Source organism: Osmia bicornis, chromosome 3 (assembly GCF_907164935.1).
Source record: "Osmia bicornis bicornis chromosome 3, iOsmBic2.1, whole genome shotgun sequence".
Lineage (NCBI taxonomy): Eukaryota > Metazoa > Arthropoda > Insecta > Hymenoptera > Megachilidae > Osmia > Osmia bicornis.
This window is the reverse complement of record NC_060218.1, coordinates 841,103-858,177: the sequence shown is the minus strand read 5'-3', so window position 1 is coordinate 858,177 and position 17,075 is coordinate 841,103. Positions and strand designations below refer to the sequence as shown.

The following is a 17,075-nucleotide window of genomic DNA, read 5'->3' as shown; positions in this document are numbered from 1 at the left end:
AGAGCTGCTTAGAAATTAACTGTTTCAGGCATGTTTTTCTTTTTGCATTTTTAACAGAAACTTTGTACGTATTATTTCCAGTAAGTACGTAGTAACGAATGTTATTATATTTACGTACTGTGAATATTAGCGGAAGAAATGCGGGTACGATGAATGTATGCTTGTTGAAGGAAATCGAAATGAGTAGATGTTTTTATCTTTAGCAGATATTTTTAAATAGAATTAAGTACAAGGCGATAGCGAAGATAATAATCGAAGACTGGTAAGGGTTTGGTTTGGGGGTCGGTTTGAAAGGAATCGCGGGAAGTATTTCGTTCCAGCCGACAGCCAGGAATTTCGGGCTCTTTGTGATTGGCAATAGACCGAGGAAATTGGTTTGAAATTCGCGGGGCTATGGAATGTATTGGCAATCAGATTTTCCTCCCTCTTGTACACACAGTCTCCCCGTAGATCGTGCAGGTCGAGGCCAGCTTTCAGTTATTCTCAGAATGCCAGCCGTAATCGAGACGATGTTCGGCTATATTTTCTAGAATGTCCCGTTCTTTCAACGAAATTCCGCGAACCAATTGAAAGACCAACCTTCGTGGCCAAGGGTTGAAATCATTTTGACTGGTTTGGTAGTTTCAGCGTTAAAGCTCAATATCTAGCTGTTTATCGATTACGAGCAAACAATAGACATCCGACTCTCGAAACAGGGAAGAAACAGTATGAAATAACTTGAAGGATCAACGTGACTGCAGGGAGCCGAAGACAGCTCGATAAAAAGCCCCCCTTGCGTCGAGTGGTGTGCCAATGGAATGTATAAAGCATACGAGGAAGCCAATTTCCCCGAGCGTGTACGGTTACGTCGCCCTTTCGATAATAATTGGCAGCATGAATGGACGCGGGCGTACAGTAGCCAGAATCGGCCCCCGGAACATGTTACAATTGAAATTGCGCGTGGACGTGCGCGCCCGTCATACGAATTTGATTTCTCGATGCGTCTGGTCATTAGCGAGTCCAGCTGCGTGTACTGACGTTCGATCGATCCTATACGCGTCTCCGTGTCCGTGTATCTTCATTCACTCATACGTTGGAAGAATCGTCTCCATTGGGAGAACCATGGTTCCTGTCATAACCAACGGGACGCGACGCGACGGGCCGGGCGAAAGGGCCACGTGTCACGTGATCGGTAATTCTTCGCGAGATCGATCAATGAGGCGTTTTGAAACGCGAGTGAATTGTTGGAAATGTAATTTGGTTTTGATTCGAGTGAATTCGTTTTAGGGAGATAGGAGGGTGGATTTGAAATGTGACGTTTTTAGTATGTAAAACCTTGAGCACTAACCTTTGGCGTAACTAGGACCATTTTTCTAGGGTCGGCAAAATCTCTTAGGACTTTGAAATTTCAGAATTTTAGATATCTAAAATTTTTGAACTGGTTCCTGTATGGAGTACGTTTTTTTTTTTTTTTTAATTTATTTATTTGCCCGTGTATCGTCGTTGAATGGGTTTTTATTTTCTTTTTCTCTATTAGAGAATCTCTTCCGTCAACTCGTGACGGAGTTAAACCGATCGTGTTAATTATTGATGAGCGGTCGGAGGCCGAGGCGACCCTCGGGTTACAAGAAATTGATCGAGCTTAATTAAAATTAATTAATCACGGTCGGATCGCGATGATACGAATCGCACCGCGTCAAAGAATAACCTGCTCGTGAATTAATTACAATAATCGATACACGGTGGTAAATCTGACCCGCGCATCCGTACAATCGATTGGACGCGTTAATAGGCTTCCGGTAAATGAAATGAAACAACAAAATTCTCAGAATTGCAAAAAGGAACGAAATTATAAGAAGAGAAAAATTATTCTACCGAACCAAATAAGAAAAAGAATTCAGGAAGTCTAGAATGATCCATCACAAGCTGTGACAAATCGAGGCGTGAAGAATCATGAATTTCCGGCTTCGCCGACAGAAACAACCTTGTCCATCCGCATATATGCGGGCGGCGGTCTTTCTCGAAAGGCGAAACCAGAAATTAACAGTCGACACCATCGTTCACGTGCCCGATTGTCGCTTTAGAAATCTTTAAATAGTTTCAGATCATGGACGAACCTGAAAGTCCAAATTTGAAGACTCGCTTAAAAATAAGCGCAAGATAAAGTATAAATACTATGTTAAAATTCTGGATAATTCTGCAAGTAGAATAATCCTGCTGTTAATTACAATATTTATTTAACAGGCAGTAAATTTTCGAAAGCTTGCCAGCTGAAGGTTGAGAAGAAAAATATCCGAGGTTCGTTGGTTAACGGAAGTAACTCAGCCCCCCCTGTCTCGTCCTTCTTCATTTGTACCTTTTCACCGAACAAGGGGCTTTATAAATCTCATCCTTCCTTCGGTGTTGCGATATTTTCCTCTAACCAAACGTGCAGACGGGTCTAACACCGTGAAGCAGAATCAAGGTGGTTGGCTGGCACGAAACAAGGAGAAAATCACAGAGAATGGGGGGGTTGGAAACGGTGGAAGACGGAGAAAGAGAAGCGTCAAAAGAGGGACGCTTAATTTCCTGTCGCGCGTGCTTTATTTCATTAAAAAGTCGTCAATAATATTACCTTAATTACGAGAGTTCGTGTGAGTGTACATAGTCTGGCTCGAACAAGAGCCAGTCGAAATATGTTTGTGGCAAAGTCCCTCATTTTTCTTTTCACTTGCAAATACAAAGTTAAATCTGACGATGTTTAAAATCTAGCGGAAAGGAAAATTTTTATTCACCTCTTGATATTTTAATATTTTCTTTTCCGGAAAAGCCTGTTTGTCGGTTCCATTGGACAGGAACGAAAACAGCCCATCCGTCTGTGGAATTGATTTCCCAGAGAAAGTGGTCGAAACGGCATTCAATTTCGTCCAATTGCCTGACAGAAGTCGAACTCTTCCTCTCTGTACGTTTTGTTGGCGATGGAATCGAGTTCTCCAAGGGAGCTCAAAATTCCAGCCTCGAGCAAACCGGAAGAGCGAGCTAGTCCCAAGAGAAGGGCACGCGGTCGAATGAAAATGTAAAAATGCAAAAGCAACGACAGAACATCGATCGATGGAAGGGAGTTTGCCTTCCAGCTACCTCGTGCTTATGCAAATATCTCTTTTATGCTCTTAAACGCAGTTATTTAATCGCAAAGCGTGTGAATACATATATCGACAGAGAGACTAAAAGTTTCTGTGCTCGTGGACTGAAGGAGCAACACCCAAACCATTATTTAACCGTAGTTTAGAATCAAACGATACTTTCCAAGGTATCGATACTTAAATTGGAATTAATTAACCGGTAAGAGCAAAGTACACAGACGTTGATCTTCAATGTAACAGGATAATGCTAGAGTGTTAGTTGGCTAGAGCTCGTAACTTTGACATTAATTATCCTATCCGGTAATATCTAGCATCATCAAGGATGAATGATCGTTTCGGGTCAATTACTGTAACACGATAACACGTCACGTAAGAGTCTCAGATTTTTAAGTATCATTCTGTCCGTACATCTCTTGTCCTCGATTTACATCAACGAACCACTTTATAATTATTGACACTGTTGTGTTAACAGCTGTAGGGTCGAGGGGTTGTTATTGAAGTGTTCAATTTTTTCAAATTGTCAAAAACTGGGTCGATTTTAACAATTGCATCGCGCGCTTATAATTATATTTTATTAAAAATAAAAATACACGTTTCATCGAGTAATTTCCTGAGAATATTTTAGATAATTTTAGATAAAATTCATCGATGGCTTCGGATAATCCGTAATAGGAATAATCCGTCGTTCATTAATCTGCCACAGTCCAGAAGTAATCCCTCGAGACTTAATTGCAAGTTTGATCATGTAATTTGCTTTAATAATAGATGTTACTTTTCCTTTTAAGATACTTTCTCGTCGTTTAGTCACAATTAATCATGATTAGTTTCTTAATCAGAGATCGTTATGTATGCTATATAAACCCAGTTAATTAAGTTTCACAAACATTCACTGCTACCTAACCATACCCATATGTGAGCGACGCTTCAATTTCTATAGGAATTCTCTGGCTTATTCAATTAGAAATTACTCGTACACGTGTCAAGATTTCAAATCTCAAGTTTGAAAATTTCCAAATTTCCCTTACCTAGTTACACCACTGACGTTACCTAATAAGACAGCTCGTTATTCTTGAAAGGAAAATGATTTTCAGTTGGTTGAAAAGGGCAGCCAACGTAGAGGTGAGAATATCCGTGTACAGGTCGTTAGGTATCGATCGACGTATCGTGTTCTGACCGGGTACACGGTGTCCCAATTTCGTAGCTACAAAAGAGAGTATGCACCAGCCCCTTGTTGTTCACTGATCGGGAGGGCAGAACGCGAAATATCGGCTCTACAGAAGGTGTTCCTCTTTTCAGATTAAAAAAAAAAAAGAAATAATACGTTCCATTTTTGGACATCATGCTGGTAGATCTCTTTGATCTTGTTCAGGCACCTGGTATAGAAAGTCTGTCATTCGTAATAATAACTGAGGGAAAGCTTCTTTTGGGGGGTCCTAGCTTATCTACGCTCGCATCTTATTGCGAGATTCGTATATTGTCTTCTTCTTCTATTCTGGATACGTATCTCTTATCCTGTTTTATTCCCTTTCTTCGTCGCGACGAACATCTGCCTGCTTCCGGTTCAGTCTCGTACAGACTCTTAAAAGGAGGCCAACTGCAAGTGTAATTTAAATTTTGCAAACGTTAAGTATTCGTTCAGATTCGAAAAGCAAGTACCTACTTGAATTGAAATACAGGTGTCTTTTTATTTTTTAATAATTCTAACCTGAGTCAAAGTACATGTTTCAGTGAAAAATCCTATTCTTCTTAAAATATGTCTATTGAAAAATCACGAAAAGTCAGTTACAGTGACCTATATAATAGTCTAGGAACGTTCGTTGCATCGAATAACAGTCACGTGTAGAAAAGAATGACGAAAGACAAATTAGAGGGAAAAAGGCAGTGGTATCTGTTAGTTTAGGTCTAGCCCTGGAGAAACACGACACCACGAACCATTAGCTATTTACGGAAACAGCGAAGCAAATGGGGCATTCGACGATTTTCCTTTTCCTTTCGTTCTGGCTCTTGAAACGTGGATGAAAGAAGTATAGAAGCTTTTTTTCCACCGAGAAACAGAATATCGAGCGTGGCTAGAAAGAAGGGTTGCAGTTCCTTTTATTTCGGGAATGGCGTGCGTCGAACTAAGCGTGTCCCACCACGTGGAAAATCGTACGTAACGATAGCCATGCTTTACCCTCTTTTCTCAACGGTTCCACTGCTTTTTCCTTTTTCCTTTTTCCTTTTTCTTTATGCTTTCAGGCAGTTGTTGCACGTCGATGAAAAGCTGTGTCGGTCTTTAAAGTGTTTTTCTTAACATAGCTAAAATTGTTTCAGTAATTAGCATCACATCCTTATTTCCTGTAGGTTGTAAAGGGAATAGAGTTGATGAAAGATTTAGGTCAGTTGGAAAACTTGTATTTTCTTATTATTCTATGAGATTTTTAATCATGAAATTTTAAACCACGAAATTTGAATTTGGAAAATTTAGAATATGAATATGAATGGTGTGAGGTAGTGCAACACCTTGTGAGATCTTTCTAAAATTAATTTGTAATAGTGGAGGCGGGATATTTTAAAAAATATTTCATAATGTCATTGACGTATAGCAATCTCAGTTGTCAGATATGTTTATCAATAGTTAACTGCTAAGTCAAGAGGCTAAGAATATCATTCTAAAAGCTTACCCTACTCCATCCATCATCCTTTGAAGACGTTCTTCAAAGAGCTACGGCCTGTAAAAAGACAACTTCATTCAACTTCGTATAGAAAGCTTCACACATTTCATGAAACCTTCTAAGTACTTACATACAAAATAAGTATATTCTAAAAATTTTTCACAATTTTTACTTCTTTCTATATTCATAGATTGGCAATTGAATTCATGATTGTTAGAACCATAATAAAATGCAGAAAACTAGCAAGATATTTATTAATGAACGATACCAGCCATACTGCCAGGATAATTTGGCAATGGTAGTAACAAAATGGATGCCCACATACGGTATTAGGAAGCACTATCGATCAGTCGATTCTGTCTTTTTGTCACTGAGCTTAGCTCATAAATTTTTCAAGAACCAGAGTGCTCCGATCGCGTGTGCTAATCTCGCAAGCAGATGCCACGCAATGCCTCGCAAAACCGATTACCAGAGAAAAAGAGAATGTGTCTATGTGTGTGTGTGTTACGTGGTAAAGAGGACCGTGCAGGATAAAAGTGGTGGCACTTTTAAATCCATCAAAACTGCCTATAAACGGAATACGTACAAAGCGGTGTCCTTCCCAGCACGCTCGCCGGTCGCTTTTTTTACTCAAAGGACACTCGGATACCGTAACTAAACGGATTTCTGCCTTTTCCTCGAGATCCTTTTCCCATTGTACCAAATGAACATTGTCAGCTAGTGTGCTATGTGACCTGGATATCTGGTCATATTTTTCTCGATCATCCGTGACATCTTTCTCTGTTTGGAAGACACGTAAAAAATTTTGAAATTCTTAAACTTGAATTTTGAAATTTTAAAATTTTAGAAAGTTAATTGCCCTATTAAGGGAAGTTTTATACCCGCAAAATAACACTATCTGACATAATTCAACTGGAATTTATTATTTCCTTCTTAACGCTGCGTTTCACCGCCCCAGAAATACTCTATACTTACTTAGGGATGGGAGGAAAGGGGCAAAAGAAATGGGAAAAAGAAAATAAGCGAATCGTTCTTACCCCCAGCACCTGTTGAATACGCGTACACGCGTGTCTACCGTTTCTAGATCATTGACAATTACTTGATCACAATATCCAGTACCGTATACTTGAACAAAACGGACAAACGTTGTCGCGTGTGTGCAAGAACAGGAACGTTTCAAGAGAGACGGAAAGGGTTTATATTGCGTGATCGATATTTAATGCACGAAGAATGCCGATGCAACGAAAGCCAGCCCGACCCATTTATCCTCGTTCCGTCGGCCATCAAGGTCAGACGCGATCCCGCCACGCCATATATCATCGTTACCAGCAAGTCAGAATACCCAGTTAAGGGTTAAAAGCTGCCTTTATCAATCCCGCCCGAGCCCTCGGGTCTTTCTCATACATCTATCGCGCTTCCCTGTCCCGGACGTGCATTTCCATTAATCCTCCGCCGCTATAAGCAGACTTTAAAAGCTTGACGAGCCGGATCAACGCTGTTGGCCACGCGTTCTCAGAAATGGCGAAAATGAAGCATACAGTTAGAGAACTTTGGCGTGTCTTGTATAATAAATTTCATGAATACGCGTCCACTTTAGTCCATTTTCTGTCCACTTCTCACCCGGCTGCAATCCGCTCCAAGGACGCTTCTCGTCCGCTTCCAGTCAATTAATTTCTCTCTCCCTGGTCCGCGCTTACTCAACGCCACCAGTACATTTCGATCCACTTTCTGTCCACTTCTCCTACACCACGTCTGTCCGTCTCTTGTCCATTGTTCGTCCACTTACACTTTAAACAGGAACGAGCGAGAACACGTGGAAACGTGGGAACTCGATACGAAAGCTATTTCGCGGGTCCTAATTGATTGAAGCACCTCGGTTTACCGATGAACGGGTGATTTGGTCCAATTAAAATAGTTCGGAGGGTGGATCGTTTGCTTCGACCAATTAGAGGCATTGTTCGAGATGATTTACCGTGTTGAATTCATGGAATGTTTCGTAGAATGATATAAATATTAGGGATGGATAGGGATATCGTGTTTCGTCGGTCCTTCGTGTTCAAATGATGAATTCCGTTCGTTCGTTACTATGGACAGTCGATGTATGTTTTATGTTTCGTAGACGTAAAGATATTTTAATCTTGAATGGCGGAACTGGGTCGATCGTGACCCACATCTACGTACACCGCGGTAGCCGAAAATTTCAAAATTCAAATTGTATATCCATATGTAATTTCCTTTGTTATGAATTTGCGAATCAATTCCGCAAACTAACCAATTAGGAAGCTGAAATGTTACCTAACAAATATGACCGCTCTACTTACTTCCCTATTACTAGTTTTGCTATTCTGTTCAAGTAGAGACCCATGGGTTTATGCATTAGCGAATCTCCAGGAAAGGTTTCACGATAATCAAGAAATAATAATCCTTCTACCTGCTGGTAAAGACCTTCACCCAAGGACTGAGTCATTTCGTGGGAGGATCGAACCTCCTAAAGACGTATCCGATGCACGACCATGAAGAAAATAATAGCAATGAATAAATAATGTGGCTCGTGACTCGCCGAGAGGAAACATAAAGCGTGAGAGGTATCTATTTCCGGTATAGGAAAGTTCAACACAAAAAGAAGGGAAACGTTTGTCTTTTCTATGCAATATAAAATTTGAATTCTATAGAAAAGGTGAATGTAAAAAAAAAATCATACAAATTGGTCGTTTTTTGTATGTAGAATTTAATTAAAAAATTTTATTCATTACTCCAATGAAATTCCTTTACTTTTACATACATACATCGTTATCACGTAAAAGCTGAACTTGCGTTTGTTCGCGTCACAGTTTTCCCACGAATTTGAAATAACGAGGATTTGTCCATTGATGAAATTTATTATATTCCGTGATGCGTCAAAATTCCCTGGTTAGTTACCTTTACTAAAAATTCATCATTTCAAAATGTTTGAATTTAAATAGGATTTAATTTGTACTTTGATCGTTTAACAATTTCCAAATATTGATATAAAATGTATTATTAAGCAGAAGATTCAATTTTTCAGAATTAATAACGATACAATGATCGTTCTACAAACGGATGAGTAAGAAAAAAATGCGGACGTCTAAAATCTCAATTAACCGTGAATGTAATTTTGATTTACGCGCGTTCCAGCTGGCCAACTGCTCGCGGTACCCTTTATACCCGAAGCAACGAGAAGCATTTTAAGAGGGATAAGTTATGTACATGCTCGTGGTCACCTGCTACATCGGCCCTCGAGATGCTTTCGAAGCTCGTTGCCGGTTGCAGGTGCATTGTGCACGTCAGATTGGCGAACTTGAGATCGCGAAAGGCCGAAACCGGCCGGGAAGACAAAGGAGCATGCGAACGAGTTGAAGCAGCGATGCTCTTCAATGTCGACCCGTGTCGGGAGATGCTTTTGCCCCACGAGTGTATAATCACACTTTGACCTTACCCTCGGGTGCTTTCATAAATGGAAGAAAAACGAATTAATAAAAATACAATTATTATATTATTTGATTATGAATCAAATTTTTGAGAAATTTTGAAATTTTGAAATTTTGAAATTTTGAAATTCGAACACGCGATCATCGCGTAATGGCACCCTAAAAATATCTTAATCCGACCCTGATCATTCTGTTACAACGTCCACAAAGCAATTTTTCTTAAAATCCATCTCGGCTGCGATTCGTGGTCGATGGAATATTTAACGCGTTCTTGAAACGTGTTTCATTTCGTCGCGAAACAACCTCTCGCCATAAAATGAAAAAACCTGCCCCTTTTTCTTTTCGCGCGGTAGTCCTTGCTGTCCCACGGGAGAAGGAACGTTCGTCTGGATTTCATATCGTCGACGCGGTTATTCGCAAAGTGCAACACACAAGGGGACGAAGGAGCAGACACGAATTAACATTACCGAAGGGTTGCGTTTTTAATCTGACGCCGTGTATGAGTCAGAACGCGTTTCACCGGACACCTTGCGAGTTTAGGGTATATACCTTAAACACCGTCATCAGGGGCTGCAACTTGAAGCTCTGCCACCCTCGCCACTCGCCAGCCCCTGGGTGATTGATGGCGACAGGCTGAGGGGTAAACTGAAGTCATCGATTCGAGAGAAAAGAAAGTTTCAAGTTTTCAGTGAAACACGTAATACCTTTTAAATACATTTAAGATTAACTCTTGGGTTAATTATCGGCTACCCATTTTCATATTCATGCCTTATTACGTTCTAGATGAAATATTTATTTCTACCATTAAAATATGTTCCTTAAAACAATCTAATTTTGTCACTTGATCATTTTTATTTTTATAAAATTTTTCTAATAAAAATTCTTATGAAAAATATGTGCGAAAATTGTAATCATATTTTGTACATGTTTGTTGTATAACCAACTACATTGATTTTCACACAATATTCTATTTATTTATTAACAATATTAATTAATACTCATATCATTTTCAACGTTGAACAAACTGAAAATGAAAACGATTATTCTGTTCGTAGAAAATTATACAAATTACAACGGTTACAGTTATTTACCCTGTTAAATAATTTCATTTTAATGGACAATGATTAATGATATCGCAAATGAACTGGTGATCCCGCGGAATTCAAAAATATTTGATTACGAACGTTGGGATAATTAATTGTTCCTGACAGATATTTCGAATTTCTTCTGTTCCAGGTACGTACACTCGATTTTAAAATACGATGAACACTGATGCGCTCCACTAACACAGACACGGACGAGACGTCGTGTAAGTAAATTTCAATATTTTCTAAACTTATTTCTTCTCTCTCTATTCTATCTTTATCTATTTTCTCAAATTTTCCTCATTTTCTTGATAAATTTTAACATTATTGCCGTAAGAACACGAACTAGCTGTGCAACATAAGGCAAGCGACAGAAATAATAATTTCGTCGATCATCTAACCCTAACGTTATTGATGACGGTTCACAGGCACAACCTGTTTTCTGACTTCGAAAATTAGTCTCGCATCATCATTAGGTTACCTTGTTTGTTTACGGGTATACTAAATCAACGGTGATTTTTTAAGTTTTTTATAAACGACATATGGTCCACTCTGATGGACTTTTTTAAGATTTATGGTTCGAGCACTTCCTGTCTTTTAACCCTTAAATAAAGAAATAATATTAGGTGTATCAATGTAGAATATTTTTACCCGAGAAAACCGCGAACCTATTTTAAGATATTTTATTTAAATAATACTCCAGCTTATTACAAACTTCGACCCAAAAGAAAATGTCGTACCTTTAAGATTCTAAGGAGTCCACGTGGCTCACAAAGACCCAACCGAGAGTTTTTGCAATGTTATTCAAGCTGAAAGGCGGATGGAGTTCATTCTGAAGAGTAGGACATGAAGCAACCGACACACAATCGTTTAGCACTTCCGTGACAAACTATTGTACACTAAACGTAGAGGCTCTTTAAATCTGACCCAGAATTTTACCTGCTTCCAATTCGACCACGTTAAACCGAGAACGTAGCTGTTTGTGCAGCCGTCCTCTGTCGTTTATCTTACCCACGATCACCTGGACCCGAGACTTTAGTCTTGCCTTTGCGCCCTGTTTATCGAAGCAATTTTCTGCTAGCGAAATGTCCTAAATGCTTCGTGACTCGAGAGGAAAACATTTTTCTTCGATACTTAGCTCTCGACAATGTTTACCTTCGAATATGTTATAATTGTGGTCAGGGTAAAACCCTCTCCTTTCTTCAATTTGTGAAGAACGTTTAGGTTATTTTGATAGAGAAAGCACTTTGTTATTCTTAATCCTTCATCAAAACTGGTCAATTTTCGTAGATTAAGAATCCTGTGTTAAGCGAGATATACTTTCGTTAGGGTGTGAAATTTTCTTTTTAAATCCTAAAAGCTTAAGCCTTATTACAACACTTTCGGTAAAATTAGATCTGATCTACCCCAAACAAAAATCCCACTTACGCCCATGGTCACACTAACAGTTCTTCAGTAAAATGAACGTCGGTCATGGACTGAAAGGACTGTTTACCTGGGTCACGGAAAATTGGAAAAACAAACAACGGGGACTAGGAAAATTGAGTCGTTAGTGACCGATAGTAGCAGTAGGCTGAACGAGACTCGGACCTCGTAATTTTAGGAACCTCAAGGGGCTACTTCGAGGCGAGAACGGTTGATTGGTCTAGTGACCAGACCACCCTGTTAGTTGTCAGAAAATAACGTTAACGCTCGATTTGACTCGATGAAGAGGATGGTTAATTTTTTAGAAAGCTTCTGAAGGAAAATCTACTAGAAATTAAATTACAAATGTAAATTATGCAAGCTAACGAATTTCTTTCCTTTCTACTTATTTCCATAATTTTTGATATGGTGGCTCAGGCACACCCTAGCCCTTACCTAGCTACGGCAATGGGCGTAACAGAGAGGCTCTAATTGTGTCCACGGAAAAATTAGGACTGCCGTCGAACCGTACTTCAAACATCCTGACCGAAAAAGGGTCCTTTTTAAAAAGATACGCTTGAAAGCCAAAAAAAATATATATTCACCCAGCAGGAGACTCGGTGCGTCTGGCATCCAGGAGGTCTGCTCGGCTCCGAACGTCCATTGTCCTGCTCTCAGACTCCCCGTCAGGACTGTTTAGGTTTTAAATGCAAATCCTTCGCGAGGACAATGCTTGCTAAGATTGGCGTGAACTGTTCGCTTTGGGTGGTTCGCAATGTGCGCAACAGATACCGACATACCGGATCCTTGGAGCCTTCTGGCGTCATCCTTCCGGTGACCGCTGGCTCTGAATTTAGAAAATTATTTTATTTAGAAGGAACATAAATTTGGAGGTCTCAGTCGTCATTGATCATTTCTACATCATCTATTTCAATGAAACGAACAAATTTCTCAAATGAAGGAAGAAAGTGGCGCGATATGTTATCGATCAACACAAGAGAATCTCCAGAAACATTCGTAAACGCTTCCTGGCATGGTTTTCCTTTATTCGGCCAGGAACGTGCCGAGTGTTACCGGATTTCATCTGGTGGTATCGTCGATCCATCTGTTCCGAGATCTGTCTCCGATTGTTCTTCGTCACGTACGGCTCTCTCCGTTCCGTTTGGCGTTTTCCTTGCGGCATGCCGGTGAGTGGCACGTGGTGTACAAGCCGCACTCTCGGTCATTTTGACCCCCTGCAATTTGCACTATTGCAATCTGATTCGTCATTTAAATTATGTCGTTTTAATTAATGATAAAGAATTTAGGCTGTTGAGAATTGTATTTGGAGCTAGATAGTAAAATAGAAATGGAACTTAGGACACTGCTTAAATACATGTTGGAAACGAGTACATACATTGAAGAATCGAGGAGTTATAAAGCTGCTCCGAAAGGAGAGCGTATTTTCGTTTGTACGTGGGTCACGTACGAGTTGTACATCCTGTGGACCCGAACCATGATCCCTGACCCGACATCCAGATGGACCACGAGAACATGACACTTCTTAACACAAACAATTCCAGCTGTGACTTGGAAAAGTGTGAAGTCGGACTTCTGTTTTTCATGTTTGTCTTTCTTCAGAAATACCACGTGAAAAATAATATCTTACACTTTTATTTTTTATTATGAGAAAATTGAAATATAAAATTCAATTAAATTAAAATTGGGTCTCTCCCCGTGGTCCATCGTCCGAGGGTTAATATAGTTCCATCATCTATTGATTTACTTTTAAAAAAAATTAATTTTCAAATTCAATTCTTTCACAAAGAGTAATCGCCAAATTTTTGGGAAAAATCAAGAACACACGAAATGGAAAGGTGAAAGTATGCAAAACGACTTGGGAGAAATCGAAAGGAAGATTCGTGTTTTGAGTGCGAGGTTCGAGTGATCGATGGCAGCATCGATTGCTGTCGGGGGGTATTATGGTACCCTAGGGACGTAAAGCAGCCGCACTTGGAGAAATTGCTAATCCCTGCATCTCGTATTTCTCACTATTCTGTTACGGTGTTGCTTTTACGTCGTTTCGCTACGCTTCAGGAATTTCTTTCACCCTTAAACGACCGTTTTTCTAAAATGTTGCAGTATGGAACATCTGGGGGATGAAGTTGGATTTTCGGAACAAAGTGATAAGAACTTTGTTTTAATTTTAATAAGTTCTTTTATAAGGCCCTAGGTTCCTTATAATTGTTAAAATTTTTGAATTTTTGAATTAAGAGAACCAAAAATTTTGGAGCTAAATTTCATTTAGCGCATCAGACGAATATAGTTTTCTTTACACTTGTCCTCAACCTTGCACGCAGTTGTCCAAAGCTGACGAGATGAATTCGGAGCGAAGGGGAACGGTGCGTGTTTGAATAAGCGTCCCTCTAATTCTTTCGAACACCGCGACGACACCGAAAGTCGTCGGTATGACAAACACGTTTGCGTGATGCTTGCGTGGAGGTAGCATCCGGTTCGACTGTAACAGATGTCCTTAGGAACCGAAAGTCCGATTAGTCGCGCTGAACACGCCGATTAGCCGTGTAACATCTTTTCGACTTGGTACAGAGGGTCCTCGAAAATCTATGGTCCAACGCATCTTGAGTATGCGTCCAAAAAGTATAAAACGATTCCCTGGTGAAGTCTCTTTTCCCCATTTTCTCCAGGAAAGCCTACTATGCTCGATGCTGTACGTTCAGAATCCATCTCGAGTAGTTATTGCCAGGGTTTAATATCTTTTACAGTTGCGGCATCATTGTAACGATATCGTTTTATTGCCACTTTAAAGGCCGATACGATTCACCTTTGGTATCGAAAGAAAAACGCTTTTCATTTCGTCATCGAGGCAAAGGGAAGAAAGTGCTTACTCGAGGTACGGTTGAATAAGGCGTATAGAGTTTTTCTCATTTTGTCTCCGGGCAAACGTTCCGCCACCTAAACGTATTACGATCTCCACGTTCCTTTCGTGGTCAGAAAGAAAGAGGACGGCGTGGTCAATAAGAGAGCTCGTGCGTGCTGATACGAGCATATTTCGTCGTTGAGAGGGTAAAGTCTGCGCTGAAATAAGGATCCAATAACGGGCCGAGTGGAGTCGCACTCTTGCGTCCGGTTAACTATCGGATATAGGATAGCGAAGAAAAGAAAATAATTTTATTTTCGCTTCAATATCGTTGAAATATTAAACCTAGAAATAAATACATAAGCTTTTCGAAAGCTTTAAAATCATAATTTCAAAATTTAACACTGACACTGTCCTACGTGTTCGATGATTTCTTTCGAGCCTATCGAGTCTCATCAAACGGAGCTGAAAAGGATTATCAAAGAGGGGAGGATCAGGAATGACTCTTCAGCTAGGAATCTCGAAGGGTGTCTAATTGCTTCAAAACTTGTCACGCGGCATCGATCTGGATGCTCAGCTGGAGCCTGTGAATGATTAATGGAACCGTACCACGAAAAAAAAAGGAAACATGCACCGCTAATGCGTTTTGCCGATGATCACGACCCGGTCTGAAATTGTCACGTAACGACCCTTGGCATGAGAAAACTTCAATATGCTTAAAAACAAACATGTCATTAGGCTGCTTCTGTTGACTGAATCCTTCTGTCAACTTTGATATTAATTATGAATTCAGACATTTTGGAAGTACCCATATTTCAAGTAAATAATTCCTTGTTTAATCTTGGAACTTCAATGTCTCTAGGAATTTAGGAGTTTTTTAAATATGTCCATTCCTCTTTTTCTTCAACCCATCTGTCCGTCGTTCCTCAGCTCTTCTTCGTGGTCTAAATGGATTTAAATAAAGCTGATAGGTTGGCCGATAATTAGAAAGGGTTTTTTCTTTATTAGTGGAAAACCGTGTCCTCGGTAAAAGCATTTCCAAGCTGGTGTCCCATGCGTTTCGTGGAATAAGTTATCAAACTTTTCTTGGATTAAAGATTTTTTGCCAGGCATCCAGTTCAATTATCTGGAAGGTGGATGGTGAGCAGAGCTTAGAGCAATTATGCACAGCAAGTAGCGTATACATACTACTTTCAATTTTAATTTTAACTTTAATCCAAAAACTCTGGTATATATCGTGCAGGTCTGAATTACTATTGATTCAGCATCCACCGGTTAAACAACAGAAGAAAACTTATTCGTTCTTCGATTCTGATTATTGTCACCCCCTTGGTAACTGGTGAAATTTCTTCGAGAGTGTTTAAAAGGAGTGAAAATTCAACGACGCGATTAGACGGTCAAGTATGTTTGCCCTCTCTAATCTTTACCCTCGTCAAAGAAACTTTTCAAGTTTTTCCCTCTTTTTAAACGTTCAATGGTTTGTTCAGTCGGGCCGGGACAATTCTAGTGGCCATTATTCCCCCCGGAGCAGATTCGATTCTCTTGTCAGTTATTGAATCTTCGAAAATCACCAAGCAAAGAAGAGAGGGACGCAAGATAAGATTGGATGGACAAAATGGCCGCGACGATCCTTAAAGCGCTGAAGCAATTTTTCTCCAGTAAAACTGATTTTATTCATAGAAAAGGAAGAGTTTCGGATAACTGATATTTAACCTACAAATGGTCAAGTACTCTAGTTTTCTAGTTCCAAAAAGAATCCAGTTTAACCGTTTCCATTTCCGGTTTGCCGGTTGAAATTTCGACAGGTGTCGCCTATTTCCTTTCCGTCCCTCCAGAATCGCAACAATGTGTCGCGTTCTTAAATTAAACGCAATACAAGCCCTAAACACGGGGAGGCTGGTGCAAAGGGGAGTTGGGTAGCTACCCCCATGAAATAGGTAACGCGAGACCCATAGAGTGTAGCGCGGTGCTGACAAATGCCTGGTAATAAGCCCGATTGTTCGTTGCCGGGCCAATTTGAGTGGCAGCCTAGCAATTTCCAGGACGGGAAGCTCCCACCGGAAAAGGCGATCCCGCCACAATGCCAGGACACACAGTCGGAACCCTCTACGAAAAGGGTTGCTTGCTCGTGCGTGTATATCAAGTTTTTTCTTCGTCCTTGCCATTCGACGGGGACCGGCACCCCGGGTACCGTATGTCGTCCACGGCCCAGGTCGAACGATGGATCGGGAGCTGGAAAGGACGGGAAACAGGCTCCAAAATGTAGCTTTGCCCTGTAAACCACTCGTGCGCGACAGTCATGGAGCGTGCGTTAAGCCGGGTTCACATTGGGCAAGTAGCCTCTATCTACCTGGAGGATAGGCTATCCTCCTCTCGCCCCAGGTATAAACTAGCAAGGCCCATTGGCCCAATATAAATTAGGCCTTAAGAAGGTTACTACCTGAGAACGAGAGAGAGAGAGGGCTTCGACACTCAACCCTTTAACCGGCAGTATAACGAGAGTTTACTGCATGTCCGAAATGTAG

The 17,075-nt window shown here is 40.3% G+C and overlaps 1 protein-coding gene across 6 annotated transcripts in view; it reads left to right on the top strand.

The window, feature by feature from the left end:
* LOC114879610 (teneurin-m) overlaps window positions 1–17,075 on the top strand; it is a 237,706-nt gene that overhangs the window by 178,806 nt on the left and 41,825 nt on the right. The window contains exon 2 of one of the 6 annotated variants that reach the window (XM_046285254.1): window positions 10,441–10,513. The exons of 4 other annotated variants lie outside the window; for them this stretch is intronic. In XM_046285254.1, coding sequence (XP_046141210.1) covers window positions 10,477–10,513 — 37 coding nt within the window. In that variant the 5' untranslated portion in view covers window positions 10,441–10,476. Of the gene's footprint in view, window positions 1–10,440; window positions 10,514–17,075 lie in introns of those variants that run through there. One more of the 6 variants, XM_029194677.2, reaches the window with a different exon arrangement.